The sequence below is a fragment of the Bolinopsis microptera genome, chromosome 7 (assembly GCF_026151205.1).
Source record: "Bolinopsis microptera isolate Bmic1 chromosome 7, MBARI_Bmic_1.0, whole genome shotgun sequence".
Classification (NCBI taxonomy): domain Eukaryota; kingdom Metazoa; phylum Ctenophora; class Tentaculata; order Lobata; family Bolinopsidae; genus Bolinopsis; species Bolinopsis microptera.
In genome coordinates, this window is record NC_087078.1 from 12756538 (window position 1) to 12772124 (window position 15587).

Genomic DNA, 15587 nt, shown 5'->3' on the forward strand with positions numbered 1-15587 from the left:
ACCTACAATACTTTTAATACAGGTAAATATGCTGTTATACAACCCTCCTCCCCGGTATTTAGATGACATACCCGCACCTGTTACCGGAATGTACAAAAACACCGCAGTGTGGCAGGTTTTATATTGGAACCTGGTATGAAGCTGCACCGTTTATATCAGAGATCCCTAAAAAGTGGAAGTAATAGTATCATGTTCCAGAAGCGATACCGTGACCACTGCTCAGTTCACCTACCGTACCAGTATATCTAATATTTCTACTTAGTTTATAAACTGCAGTAGTAGTAGGAGTAGCAGTAGCAGTAGTAGTAGCAGTAGGAGTAGCAGTAGCAGTAGCAGTAGCAGTAGCAGTAGCAGTAGCAGTAGCAGTAGCAGTAGCAGTAGCAGTAGCAGTAGCAGTAGCAGTAGCAGTAGCAGTAGCAGTAGCAGTAGTAGTAGCAGTAGCAGTAGCAGTAGCAGTAGCAGCAGCAGCAGCAGCAGCAGTAGCAGTAGCAGTAGCAGTAGTAGTAGCAGTAGCAGTAGCAGTAGCAGTAGCAGTAGCAGTAGCAGTAGTAGTAGCAGTAGCAGTAGCAGTAGCAGTAGCAGTAGCAGTAGCAGTAGCAGTAGCAGTAGCAGCAGCAGCAGCAGCAGCAGTAGTAGTAGCAGTAGCAGTAGCAGTAGCAGTAGTAGTAACTGTGGTAACACAGTTACAGTTTAACCTCCTCTCCAGTAATGTACCTCCACAATAACATTCTACCACGCATTCTAAGAGCAGCTAATGAACATCCGACAATTACTATCCAACGTTCAACTCTACAGCTCTGCAATTCTTCAAATTGTCACTCTTAGCAATCTAGTGATTATAGCTTGCATACCATGTATGTAACTGTATGTAACTGTATATAAGACAGTGAACTGTAATTAATCTAGCCCACATGATTATAAACATGAATGAGATTAGGCTGTAGTCCTATGGAAGTATGGAGTAGATTGCAGTTATATGTGCATAACATACATACCTTACTCGGGAATATTATGACTGGGATAAAGTGGTGGGTTTTGGAAAATTCCGCCATATTTTTCCCGGTCATTAATTTTCCCAGTCATAAATTAACCCGCTATAATGTTCCCGAGTAAGGTAAACTAATAGTAATACATTTTGATGCTTGGTGGGTTTTGGAAAATTCCGCCATATTTTTCCCGGTCATTAATTTTCCCAGTCATAAATTAACCCGCTATAATATTCCCGAGTAAGGTAGTTGTGTAGCTCCAGCTGCAGTCTGGTAGTGCTAAGTTTCATGAACATCTCCTAAATCTTTATAAAGCATGATGTTGCCTCATTGTCGATATTTATTTGAATTTTAAAATTAATAGATATGTGTCGTAATATCGCCCTATACAGATACATCTAGATTGATTTGCAAATTGTTGATAGTCAATAGCAGTATATGTAAATGTAGAGTATTTGCTGTATGCAACATATTATGTACAGACAGTTTCTAAATATACATAACTAAACTGAGTGTTTATAAACTGAAAATTAACGTTAACAAATAGACGGTGATATATAACTAAAAAATGGCTTACAATTCGTGTGTTACTCTGTAATTATTTATCAGAAATATTTGTATAAACATAAATATTACCTGATTTTAATACCTTCAACATAACATAAACCACTGCACCTTTCACCCTTATATTTGGCTATCGTATATTATACCGTTCAATTTTAATCTTAACCTGGATAATTTCAGAAACGAAGGTTGATAAGGAAAACCCCGCAACAGCAGTTAATGGAAGCCACTGGTCCAGTGATCATGGAACATACCATATTCAAGTAAGTTCTTTCAGGGTACATAATTGTATTAAGATAATTAACGTGTCCAGTGTCGAAACGTTTAGGTCATCAAATTAAAACTTTACTCCTTATCATGCAAATTCTTATACTCGCCGTTTACACGTAATTGGTATTTTCATGCTTGGCTGCAAAATAAAAGAACTGATAAAATCGTCACAAATGTTAAATAATATTTAAAACTTTCGATTGAACAAATTTACTTCATGTTTCTAAGTAAACCCATAGTTGTGTAAGATTTAAACCACATGAAATGATTCCGTCTGGATGTTTAGTAATTATTTGTTAAAGGCTACGGTAACTCCGCTTTGGCCCAGCCTAGACCGCCTAGGGCGACCTAGTTCTTATAACACCTCAATGTGTTTAACATGATTGCTTTCTTGTTTTGACTATTAAAAACAATCGCTTTCTTGTGTATCGCATACCTGAATAACTCTTATTCTGACGTGACTTAGGCTGGGTCAATAAGAGAACTAATATTACAAACAATTTGGTTCGCATTTTGCCATGCAGTTCAGTTTCCAAACAAATTTAAACCTTGATTTTACGAAAATTGGTAAATTATTTTGATTTTGGGAGGCAAAACCAACCGAAATTAGGTCTCGCGCGCAAGCCGTTAAGTGTGGGAAAATGCACTTTTTCGGCATTCCGCATATAGTAATTGACAGCATTTAGGTAGAACCACGCGCGCGCTCATGATAACGTGTTTGTTATGATAGAGCTAGGCGGATGTCTAGAGCGTTCAAAAATTCCTTCAGCTCTAGACATAACGCATAGCAAACGATCAGTATAGGAGAATTTGATAACTGATACTATCAGCTGATCCTTTATCTAGATTATATAGTACAGGACAATGGACATTCTTGTTATAGTAGTCAGCATTCCCAAGCATGAGGAAGTGGAAGTCAATCGAATGTTTCAATTCTTGAGTATCAAATTGTTGTGAGGTTAGAAGGGATTGTGATCTAATGTTCATTCCTTCCAGAGTGTTCTACGTTTCACACGACTCCCAAGACCTGAAAATATTCTCCTACATAGCGCGGGATGGACCCGACAACACCTTTAAATGTTACGTTTTCAAGGCTAAGAAAAAGGTATTTACCCCTCAACATGTAAAACCGCAGGGTGTTTGGGCGTTTGATGATCTTCGTGAAAAACATGTTCCCCTGTTAAGTTAAGATATTTCACAAACACGCTTTAAATATGCTAGATAACATTCTACGCTGATGTATACAATCTGTAAGTCATGCCTTTCAGTCTCAAGCTCTGAGAGTAGTTCGAACGATGGGCCAGGCTTTTGAAGTGGTCCACAAGTTACAAAAGCAGAAAGAAACCACTACAAACAAGGACAAAGATCCTGTTGCGTAAGTATTTTTAGAACAGATGCAGTGACTTCATAACATTATTGCATTAATTTCGATTAAATTTTCAACAGTCAAAGGTATCTTTAATCCTTCTGCTCATTATTTTTGTAACTCTTATAACATCATGTTTAAATATCACTGCTATGTCCAAATAGATTAATAATCTCCTACATCTTCTCAGGGAGACCCCACCAGCTGATAAGACCCCTGACGAGGAAGAAAAAGTGGAAGCTCAGAAGATCGAGGCTGGTTCCATCGAGGGTTCTGTTGGCAGTGCTTCTATCGAGGATAAAACAGATGTAAGTTTAATTTTTCTTTCCTATCCTTGAGTTAGATGGTTTGTTTTACTTTTCCTATTAGTTATCACATTTTCACTATCCCTTACTTAACCCTGTAGCTGTGGTCGTTCTGTAAAATGTCACTATCAAAGCCATGACCCTGTAACACAGCCATGGTAAGAGTAACTACCTTGTGTTACTAAAGCAAAAACCCTAGTAATAATGCCCAGCAGGCCCGCACAACGGACGAAGGGTTGGGAGGGTCAGATACTTTCACTGAAACAGACAAAGAGGGACCCATACTTTCTCCTGTTCCCTCAGCTTTCAGCGTCAATGTGAGTTTTGAGGAGTGAGGACCCGCTCGCGCTGACAGTGACTGGTATTGAACAAACTGACAACTACGGCTAGACTGACTTACATTCAACCTGTCAACTGACAAGACTTGTGCCGAACAAGCAAGATTACAACAGACCATTCACCATTTAAAGACAGACAAGGAATTGGAAGATTTGCTACCTGATAAGGCAATATAGGTGGAATATGGACTAAGCTCGCTAAAATGAGAAGGAATAATCACAAAGATTAAGCTTATCGTCAGGTATCACATTTAAAATGTGACTAATATTAATTTATTTTGCAGGGTCCAATAGCAACATCTTCCCCGGAACCAGGACAGGCCCTAACACAACAGAATCAAGCAATGCAGAACATGATAAACATGCTTCGCAAACAGATGGAAAAAGAGGTTACTCATTTGATTTTATACAAATATTTATATTCTTAGGAACTCCTTTCAATTAGTGTTTGTGTGATATTGGCTTGTAATGATCGGGTGGGAATATTGAGCATATACGATGGCTGCTCCCGACAATTTATGAATTACGACAAAACTCATTACCTGGGGAAGTCTGAAATCTGTCAAAAATCTTGTTTATATAAATTAATTATTATACGTCAATGTTTGAAATTCCCGGTTTTTGTCAGTGTATCTTTTCCATTTTTTATAAAGTAAATTCTTCCTCCAGATGCAATCAAGATCTGAAGCAAATAACAGAAACGAAACGCTTCTAAAGCAAAATCAGGACCTCATGATGCAGATGAAACAAATGCGTAATGAGATCGATGATTTGAAGCTATCAACGCTATCCAAAGTTAATATTCTTATTATTTCTTAAAACTATAAATCAAATCAAACTTTTAACGGTGCTGATGCACGATTAAAAGAAGTTTCACTGATTGACACACATTACATGTATAAGATATCTTAAAATAAAGTATTAACTTTCTCGTCAGGTTATCGGGAATACGCATAACCCCATCGTGCCGTTTGTAAGTACGCCCGGTACACCCACCATAGCTCACAACAATAACAATAATAACGTGAGCTTACTCGACACTCCCGTACCTCTTGCTGAGGATACTCTCATTCCTCTTCAGCAGGTTTGTTAGGATTTCACCTAGTTTCACTTTCACTTTTATCAATTTTAGCTATTCTTCCAGATTGATTGACTGGAAACAGCGTGTGTGTTTGTATTTATCGTGTATTAGAATACACAGTTCAAATTTTTTTCCAATTTTTTTGCAACTCTGATCATCCAATCAGTAAAGAACGGTTTTCGTGTGATATTTAAAAAAATAATATAATAACAAGTTTGCTTTTCAGGCTCGCCAAAACTGGGTGCCGTTTGACGAAGAGAACGCGCATTAAAGATTGTGAGAACTCTTATTGTCAGACATCCCTGTTGAGCGTGGTGATACGTATCTAGAGGATACATATCTCTCTTAAGGATACATATCTCGAGTGTTAAAACGTCGCCAGAAAGTGCTGGAAATCACTCTGTATATAATAAAGCTATCATACAAGAAGGATTAGCCTGGTTGGTATTATAAATATAATCAAATGTACACAAGTTAACGTGCACGTGTAAATTCCCCGACGCGCAGTGTTCATAAGAATTTATAAACAGTAGATACACGTGCGATGCGTGACAGGGCCGGTCTGTATGGCAAAGTAATATGAATATTAGGTATAAGTTTAGTTTTATATTTCACTTTATCATAGATTTAAACAAATGTATGAAAATTAATAAGCAGTTTAAAGGGTAGATCTAAGGAATATGTTACAGCAACATGTCTCCAATATATTGATTGTTTAACTTTCCAAAGAGCCCTGGGGCCTGGGAAAATCATGTTTTAAGGCGGACACCAGCTGAAATCGATCGTTCTTAAACACTTACTATTTTATGAAAAATTTGTATCGTTATTCATTGTAAGATATGAGATATTATACCCGAGCCTGCATGTTTGATCCTAAAGTTTCAGACTTCTTATCGTTGAATTGACGAGCAACCAAACCTGTTCATCTGCAGCTATTTTGATTTTAAAGGTATGACGGTATGAGCCAAACATTGACTGTGTTTAAGATCATTGGCTAATGGCCTTTAATTTTTCAATTTTGCAAGACTTATAATTCAACTATGAAGTAATTACACGAGTCATAGAATGACTCGTGTCAGTATACCGTCAATATCAAGTTTGTGCAGATGGACAGGCAGCTCTTCCTAATCCTCCAAATCCAAATGTTTAAACAGGTGTTTCCTGCCCATGCAATTGTGTTAGAAAGAAATTATTTAATCTAAAGAGGAGTTTTGTGTTCACGTCGGTCAGTAGAATCTTTCAAACGTCGCATGAGAGGAGTTACATTTTATTGGAACTCTATAAACGTACTTTCGCACACTGTTTTTGTAAGAGAAGGATCTGGATCAAACTTTTACTTACGATACCGGTATATTGCAATGTTTTATATTTTGAGTTTTTAAGTCAGATGTATTAACCAAATGTAAGAAAGCATAATTTCAAGGGTTGAATATTATGAGATTGAGTGTTTTAAAGATACAATAAATGCATATGATTAGACGATAGGTAAATTTGACAAGACCTGAATTCTATTATTGAACCATGATAACCATAACATTAGGGACTAGTATTACACAGGTCTAACGTAGATACGTGTTCGTGTTTCAAGATGGGTGCTTTATTAGAACGAATTTTTTACTTACAAAATACAAAGATATTCTTATTCGGTATATCTTCCCCAAATTAATATATTTACTGTTACTGGTAGCACAATGATCGGTAACTGTAACTGAACAACTTCAGATGAAACATCCCTAGATATTTAAGATCGTCAAAATGGTCTTATCAAAACTTTCTTCTTTATCAATCAATTAAAGTAAAATTGGAAAGACACTTTGAGTTTTATAACTTTTACAGAAGGGCTAAATCCATATATTCAACACTGTCAAATGTCAGCTGAGAAGCTGAATTATATCCGTGTTAGATTTACACCTAGTGAGGAATCTCGTTTTATGTCCTTGTGTTTATGTTCGTTCAACTATCTTTGATTAAATTTACTTTTGATTTTAATAAGGTGTTTTATTTTAAAAAATGTTATGTCTGATAGAATGTGTAGCATCTCGTCAATCTGGAACTGGCCTGACATTCGAAAAGTACAATTACGGGGGTGTGACCTAGATGTCAGTTCCAACACATCACCCATATCTAAGGAGGCATCTCATCAGTGGCCGCACCTCCAAACTCTGTTTCTGAACTGGACTAATTGTGGCGTCCAGATAAGACGTCCATACAGAGCTTCGAACATTCCCAATCCGTTAAGAGCCTATCACAAGAAACACCCATCTTTTAAGATCTTTGACATCCATACAATACGAATACTACTACATCTATACTAGGAACTAAGTTCTACGCCAGATAACTTTCTCCATATATCCGTGTCCCGCATCTACCTTGCAATCTACCAGGTTCCCGTATGAATGAATTGCGGGCCGTATAGTAGTGTGCCTAATCGATATAGCCTCACCTAGGGAGCAGGGACTGTCTTAATAGTTTCCCGCTTCTTCGACAGTCGTCCCCGCCCAATTATGTGCTCCATTGTCTGTTTTTTGGACTCTCAGTAAGATCTTAGTTCCTTTGGCATGCATTCGCACCTACTATCGGATGCATATTCATGGATTATCAAGTTAAATATATTGGTGACCGGATAGGCGAACGATATGAATGCGCGCAATCAATATTGACCATTAATTGCGTCCAATCATCCACGCGACGCGCGCGTTCGGCTAACGCGCGCTGTCACAGTAAATGTGAATTGCACATGTTTGTATACAAAATTGTCTTTGCGCCGTACATTTTCCGTATATAAATTCTGCAACCGAAAATAAAATAAAATGAAAAATGTAGTTTCTCAAAACTATGATTATGGTTCTGCCCACATCTTGATCTCAATATGGGCATTAACCACAGAAAAGTGCAATGACGCGACCGTAATAATAATCAATATGTCCAGTTGAAGCAATCGATGTTCATTAGTCATTTCACGACAGGGCGAGTTTAAAATTTTCATTTTCTTATTTTCTATTATCCGAATTCTAGTTACACATAACCCGGCATTGCAATTATATTCAATTTTTCCCCGACCCATTTATATATTGTGCGACACAGGGATTTTATAAAATTACCCGACTGCTATTAGCACTTATTCAATATACTTAAGGTGTGTTAATTTTATGACCGCTCGGTTAGTGCTGGACCAACAAATTGCTTTTCATCTTATTCTAGCCGTTGGATCGTTGGTATGTAAATGGAATGGACACAATGAAAAATCATTATACATGAAATTGCTTATGCTAACATTATTCCGTAGAAGTATTGAACTGAAATATGAATATCGATATAAAGGATGAGTTCGAGCCTGCAAATTAAAGTTTGGAGAATAAGTGATATCTTCACTGAAGTCATAAGTACGACTATATACAGGTATATCACTAGACAAATTAAGGTCAAATTAACTTCTGGAACTCCTCATTAATTTGAAATTTACAGTTGTAAGCAGTGTGCTGAGCCATAATTAGACATACGAACAAGTTATTTATCAGATCTACGTTTAACCATATATGACATTTCCAATGCGTAAGTTAGTCACGTATCACTCATCAAAACACTGAAGGCGCGAAATTCCATATCACACAAACTAATTTGACCAAATTAGCTGGGCAGGATTATAGAAGTTGCCATTTTATTCAGCGATCGCGAGCGGGATAAAATTATATAGTGAGGGGATTACAGAATTATTATAAATGCAAAATAAACCTCCGCCCGGACTCGTTTCCGGGGTGTTCCTTCCCTGGTAAATCGGACTTTAGAGACAGTGGCTCAGTTGTTATGAATACTATATGCATCGATTGTGTAGAGATTCATTACAAAACATTTTAGTGTTATCCAGCTACTAAATGTAGTCAGTTTAGGATTGAAAATAGCATGACGTGATTATTGCTTCACCAAATTATGAGAATATAAACTTACGTCGGACTTGTGAATTTATACTTTCAGTTTATATCAATTTGCTAGTATAAATCCTCCATGCAGAATAATTAAATTAAAATAGATTAAACTAGCTTTCAAGTTTCAGGTATGCAATTTAAGCGTATTGGAATTTATAAGGTTTCATATTTGACCACATCTTAAGAGCGTCAAATAAGACCCGAGACTATTAACCACATTGTAAAGTGTTCAAATAACGACCCTCAATACCATAACAACTTTATCCAGTTTGAAGCAAGTTCGTGCTTATAAGGCATCATGTAGCCTCCAGGCTCGACAAACCCCGACAAACCCCGACAGACGGGGTTTGTCGAGGGGTTTTGCCTCGGGGCCACCGGCTACATGAGGCCTTCTTGTGTAGTGTTTTTCCACGTAAAGCTTGATGACTCCGTATCGGCTTTTTGTTGGGAGACTCAAAAAAAAAAAAAAAAAAAGCCTCCAGGCTCGACAAACCCCGACAAACCCCGACACAGCCGACAAACCCTGACAAACCCCGACAAACCCCGACGAACCCTGACAAACCCCGACAAACCCCGACGTGTCGAGATATGTCGTATCATGTCCGGCCCACCGGCTACATGATGCCTCTTATACTTTAGTCAGTTTCACGACACAGGTTTGTTATCAGATGCAACGTTTTACAAATAAACTTTCAATCTTTCCTTATTCATTTCAAATAATTATGGACGCGAATATTCCATACACGTCCCCTATAATAGTATATACAATAAACACAGTCCCGGCTTCCGCGAACCCGGTTTCCGCGGCTGTTTCCTAATAACCCCAAACTACGCGGTAAATCGGACTTTAGAGTACATGTAGGCTTCAGTTGTTTGAATACTATTCATGCATTCGATTGTGTTAGAAATTATCTACACAACATTTTAGTGTTATCCAGCTACCTAGAATGTAAGAGTCCAAACGTTTGTAGGATTTGAAAAGCTAGCATGTACTGTGATGTATTCTGCTTCCAACCCTAAAGTAAAGATATGTAGAGATATTCGTTTAAATTTGTATTTCGTCGGCCTTGTGTATTTATATATCTTTCTAGACTTCTATTTAGTTCGAGATTTAGCTGTTTAGTTTCATAAATAGTTTCATGCTTAGTTTCATTAAATTTCAAACTTTAGAGTCTGCAGCCTTGTGTATTTATGGCCGGTAAATCATCTTTCCTGACTTTTGTTAAGTTCACCATTTAGCTGTTTAGTTTCATTCATTTGAAATTAATGAGTACTTTTAAATTTGTGACTTGAAACATTTTTTTCTCCTGGTCCATTTTTGTGACAACGAAGAATTAAAAATGAAAGTAAAATCTCCAATTATTAACATATTCGGTATAAAACAAAATATCACATTACATTAAATATATTTACTGCGCAACATTTGTGTACAAACTATGATTTTTGTAGCAAATTTATGAAGAAAAAAGTAATAACTATGCAATAAAAATACAAATTCAATTGCCTTACTAATCAAGGTTATATAGCAAATAGCAAAATGTAACACATAATTATCATTATCTTTAATTATCAAAGTTATAACAAAATTTAAAAGATACAGCATGCGGCATTGTTTCCAAAATCTAAATTACACTTTCCCGTAGTCAAGCAAACGAAATGACTCAATTTACTAATTTACCGTCATCACTCATAATAATTTCACAATTTATAGTAGCAAAGCAAAAAGTGTTAACTAATTTTTGGCAGTAAGATAAACAATAGACAAATTAATGAAGGAAAGTATTAGTTAAGTTAACTTTTCTAATACTCATAGTTTTTCCTAGATGATTAATGTTTGATCTCTTCAAACGCACTAACCTTAATGTATTCCATCAGAACGCAAGACTTTTCTAGAAATTAAACTACCATCATGTACAAGCTATAAAACTAATGTCTATTTTGAGGCAGTAAAAATGAGGGTTTCTCAAGACTCCTCACTGGTGCCGATGTTTGAGAGATCCCCGAGTCCGCTGATGCAGGAAGCACCTTGGACACTGATATCTTTCTCATCACATTCCTTCTTACATTCCTTACTGCTTTCAGCATTTTCCTGACCAGTGTTTCCCGTTTCTTGTGAACTAGATGCCAAATTACCAACATCAGACTTCATCAAATCTGACTCTGGAGGATCGTGACCCGGCCCGTTTTCACTGACAGACTCACTGACAGATTTGCACTTCACGTGACCAACAGACAGACTGTTCCCATTAACCACACTGTTAGACCGACTCCCCGTGTTCCCATTTAACATGTCCTCCAACTGTGCCTCAACAGGGGTACCAGCTTGTGATCCATCAGCAGTGGAAATGGGTCTCATGCTCCTCCTCTTCCGACCCTGAGGGCCTTTTGGTCTGTTCTTCCTGATATCCTCCACCACACAAACTTCCTGTCTAACTTCCTCTAAGTTGGCGGGGTCTATCGGTTCAGGCTCTATAATAACCGGTGGTGTTACTTCCACTTCAGGCGCGGGCCGCCGTGTGGTTCTGTACTTGTTCACTGCTTTGCGAACTGATTTGAATGGGTTGAACATCTTGTTGCGCCGGTTAAATCCCCCTGATTGGTTGCTTTCATTGTCACTCTTTTCGGAGTCTAACGAGAGCTCGGCTGCTTTCTTATTTTTCTTAAAAAACGTAAATCTAGGTTTCTTTTCCTCGCTGCTCTTCATGCCTGAAAATTCATTAAAATGTAAGAATATGGTACATGAATGTCAGAAATCTCATAAGAAACGAGATTAAGCTTGATTCATAGATTTATCTGTAAGTCAAATCAGGTATGACTGTACCTGAATTGTAAATAGTGTAATTGTAATTATAGCTACTTATGTCTCATTATTGTGCGAGGCTGATGACTGATCACAACGCGAAGAAAGTGGCACTGGTTTTTAAATAGTTACGAGCATTATAACATCAAAGAGATTGGAAATGTCATCCAAATAGAACAGAATACATGAACATCAGTTAATGAAAATCAAGGAGATTAAATGAATAATGAGACATTCACAGCGTTCAACATCAAAGGCTTCAGAAAATTGTGCAACATACAGTTCAAGCAAAAAGCAACATTCCCTACCCTTAAATGTACAAAGTTTGAGCGGCAGTAAAAAACAAAAAGCAAAATTTGACAGCAAAACTGAACGTAGAGTACTCGTATATTAGTTAGTCGGAACAAACGTAATCACGACAACGAACGCTGTGACGTCAACCGTAATTATCTAGTGTCACAAAACTTCTATAATAGGACTGATCATTAAAGGAAATAACATAACATGTCAGGAAATAGAGGCGGAACTTGGGGAGTAAGAGTACGGGAAATAACCAGATGCTGTCTGAGTTAGAGAACAGCTAAGGATTCCTGAACATATGCGTGGAATTTCAGGAATTTGTGGATTCTATTTCTGATTCCATGCGGTTCAGGAATCGGGCCCTTTATAGACATGATCAATTACTGCGTTATATACACGAATATGTACGAGTTCATGTTATGAGCTATGTTATGAGCTGTGTTCATCACATCAAAAATTGACAAACTGAAATGGTTATAAGTACAACAAGCCTCAACTAATGTAATCAATAACCCACCCGTGAACAAACCATGTCATTAATCAGCGAAGTTCTGGAAAATTCCATGTAAATGACTATGATTGTACACTGTAAAAGTAGACAACACATCACTAGTAAAGCTGACAAAGCTGATTGAAATCACAATTGTCTCTCTCGGACAGTTAGATCACCAAGTTACGACCAAATGTTATTTAAATATACGTGGAATAAAGCGAGTATTTGAGAGTCAGTGTCATCTGTCATGTTCAGATATAAGATCATCAGTCACAAGAACCATACGTGTAAAACGACCGTACGAGGTGCGGAAAATAACTCATTATTCAATTAAGTAATTAGCTTAATTAGCTAATCTACTTTAAATCAGATAACAACTGGAATGTGAAATTCAAACCGGTTAAAGTAAGTAAAAGTATCAGAACTACGAATATAGATAATAGACATGTAACAACAAACAATAGGACAGTGATAAGCTGTGTTGAGGCTACTAGAAACTAACTAGCTACAGTTCACGAAGATGTATATTACTCGCTTGGACAGCGTTTACTACAGAAGTGTTAAATAAGGCAAACTAAGACGATTCTCCTCTCTCGATACTTGGCACCTGCTACACGTCATCAGGATACATTACTATCATTAGGATCATACATTACTTGACATGTTGTATCTTTATATGGTGGTGTATTGGCGTAAAACAATGAACTTTTAAAGCTATCACCAAGTAATATCGTAATATTTTACCTGACAGTTTAGTTTAATGTTATGATTAAAAGACCTCATCCCAACTCACTAACAGGCCTGATGGTATGAACTGAACACGTATTTATGTTAAAAGATCTCCTTACCATTTTTTAAAAATTATTAAATTTAACAGCAAAGCCACAAAAATTACTGAATGATTCAAAGTGAGCCTTTCTCTGTGGTGGAAGAAAAGCAGTCGCGATCTGGCAGCATCACACCCAATTTTATTTGATATGTTAAAATTGCGGGGTTCGTACATGATCTAACCCTTCGTACTAGTTGGGCTACACCTTGCAGTAGTAGAGTAGTAGTATTACTAGTAGTAGTTGTAGGTGGTTAAGGATGACAGATCTGGATTATGAGCAGGAACATTATTATGATCCGGATTTGAAATTAAATTTGACATTTTATATCAAATTTAATAAAGTGTCAAAGTTTGAGCACTTGCACTTTAAAGTAGGTGATCAGTGATTATGAGATCCGTTAGGACTAACAGAACTAACTTATGAAACTAACGGAAGTCGGAACCTGAAGTAAATCTAGACAATTTGACGATGTTATCATTATTGTTGCGAAATGTTGACCAAATCTTCAAGATTTGAAATTTTGTGAAAAAACCTGAACAATTCTGACCAGCCACCACCAATACTCCGGTTCAAAATTCATCATATACGGCCAGATATTTAGTAAAGTTGGTGCGAAAAAAGAAAGAACTGGATAACCTTAAAACTTGCTCTACAAAGCAAATATAGTTACTTGCTATCCAGCTTTATGTGTAGCATATCCATCTAGCTTATCAGTCACATATCAGAAATCTACATGATTTCTACTGTAAAATCTTGTAATATTCAACATTCTGCAACATACTACTTCTGTGACATTTTTATGCACGATACATTTGAGTGAGTCCGCTACTACTTGCCGGTACAATATACAGTGATTATCATCGACCATCACCACTGTCAAGACGTCAGGACACGTGACAGTTTTGACCAAGTCACGTGCCAGTTTTGACCTGGCCACGTGTCAGTTTGACGTTCACATGCATGTAGCACATGCTACCGTCATGAAAATAAATTACACTTCTATAATAATCCATGTTTTTATAGTAAACATGTACACAAGTGCATGGTTGATATCAATATTAGGGGTAATTATGACAAGTATTAAAGTTAATGTTCTGATTGTTCAACTTTAGTTACAAGAATAGAGGCGTCATGACTAGCATACTCGCAGTTATTTCGTATGTATGCAACCTACTTTCAAACGATCTCGTGCGAAACTTATTTTATGAGCACACTGAGAGTATGAAATTGCTGTGATGAAAGTTGAGGGGGGCCTGGGACTAAAGTCACAATACTTAACCAAGAAACGGGAGTTTCAAAGGGAACACTAATTAGGGATGCAAATTATATGCCCGATTAACTATATATTATACTGTTTCGAAATGTTCACGCCCATCAAAAATGGAAATTGGAATGAAACCATAAGTAAGGCTAGATCAGGTAACATGCCATGCGTGATTTGCGTGATGCGTGCGTTAAACGGTACCTTGACTGAGATCCTCCTCTGTTTCTTCAACAATTACATCAGGTACCACGTTTGAAAAGGTATCATCACTCTTTTTATCTTCTTCTTTCTTCCCTACCTCAGATTCTTGTTTCTTCAAAACTGTAGAATCTTCAATTTTGTCTTTCTTTTCTTCTTCCTCAGCAGCATCTTCTTTAGTTTTTTCTTCTTTTATCTGATTTCTGCTTTCATTTCTCGCAAAAATTGCGTTTAAAGATGCCTTTAAATCATCATTTTTTGCTTTGATATCATCTTTATCTCTGGTGTTATGATATAGCGTTTCATTTGAACCTATCTCGTTGGATTTTTTAATTTCAGCAAGTTCCTCTGAGATGCTGCTCCTTTCTTTATCGTCAGCAGTTATATCCGCAGTTTCTATTCCAATAGATAAATCCGGACTTCTAGAGCTTTCCTGGTCCTCCTTCATTTCGAGACTAGACTGGGGCGTGTCATGTTCAATCACACATTCTGTAGAGGGCTGATTCTCTGTACCTTCCGTCACGGCATCAACAGCAGACATGACAACGAGAGTGGTCTCGAGTCTCAATTGCAAGTACTAAAGCTGCAAAACAACCAACAAATATACAATCTGATATACAATACAGGGCGGCGTGAAGAAGTTGGACAAATTTCCTTGTTAGTTTAATTGTAACGGATACTGTTGTCACGTGATTTTTGAAAAATCTCAAGAATTACACCTTATTAACTGTGTTGAGTATTTTGACGTAAGATGAAGCCGAATTAGTTCGGTCAAGCCTAATATACGCGGCTTTTAACCTCTAACAAAAGCAAAATATATACTGTTATGTCGGGAAGTGATGTATAAGCGTTGAGTTACTAGAATAGAA

The 15587-nt window shown here is 37.1% G+C and overlaps 2 protein-coding genes across 4 annotated transcripts in view; one reads left to right on the forward strand and one right to left on the reverse strand.

Moving 5' to 3' along the window:
• LOC134817783 (carboxyl-terminal PDZ ligand of neuronal nitric oxide synthase protein-like) overlaps positions 1-6899 on the forward strand; it is an 86644-nt gene extending 79745 nt beyond the window's left edge. For 2 of the 3 annotated variants that reach the window (XM_063827108.1, XM_063827110.1), the window contains 9 exons: positions 1731-1813; positions 2817-2925; positions 3089-3195; positions 3377-3494; positions 3704-3808; positions 4114-4218; positions 4499-4624; positions 4767-4913; positions 5137-6899. In XM_063827108.1, the coding sequence (XP_063683178.1) occupies positions 1731-1813; positions 2817-2925; positions 3089-3195; positions 3377-3494; positions 3704-3808; positions 4114-4218; positions 4499-4624; positions 4767-4913; positions 5137-5181 (945 nt within the window). In that variant the 3' untranslated portion in view covers positions 5182-6899. The remainder of the gene's footprint in view (positions 1-1730; positions 1814-2816; positions 2926-3088; positions 3196-3376; positions 3495-3703; positions 3809-4113; positions 4219-4498; positions 4625-4766; positions 4914-5136) is intronic. The other variant, XM_063827109.1, reaches the window with a different exon arrangement.
• A 3429-nt stretch (positions 6900-10328) lies between these two features.
• On the reverse strand, positions 10329-15343 carry LOC134818255 (uncharacterized). Its single transcript, XM_063827744.1, has 2 exons — positions 14722-15343; positions 10329-11539 (listed from the first exon to the last, which is right to left on the reverse strand). The coding sequence occupies exons 1-2, from the start codon at positions 15257-15259 to the stop codon at positions 10797-10799; spliced, it is 1281 nt and encodes a 426-aa protein (XP_063683814.1). The 5' UTR covers positions 15260-15343; the 3' UTR covers positions 10329-10796.
• Positions 15344-15587: the final 244 nt, after the last annotated feature.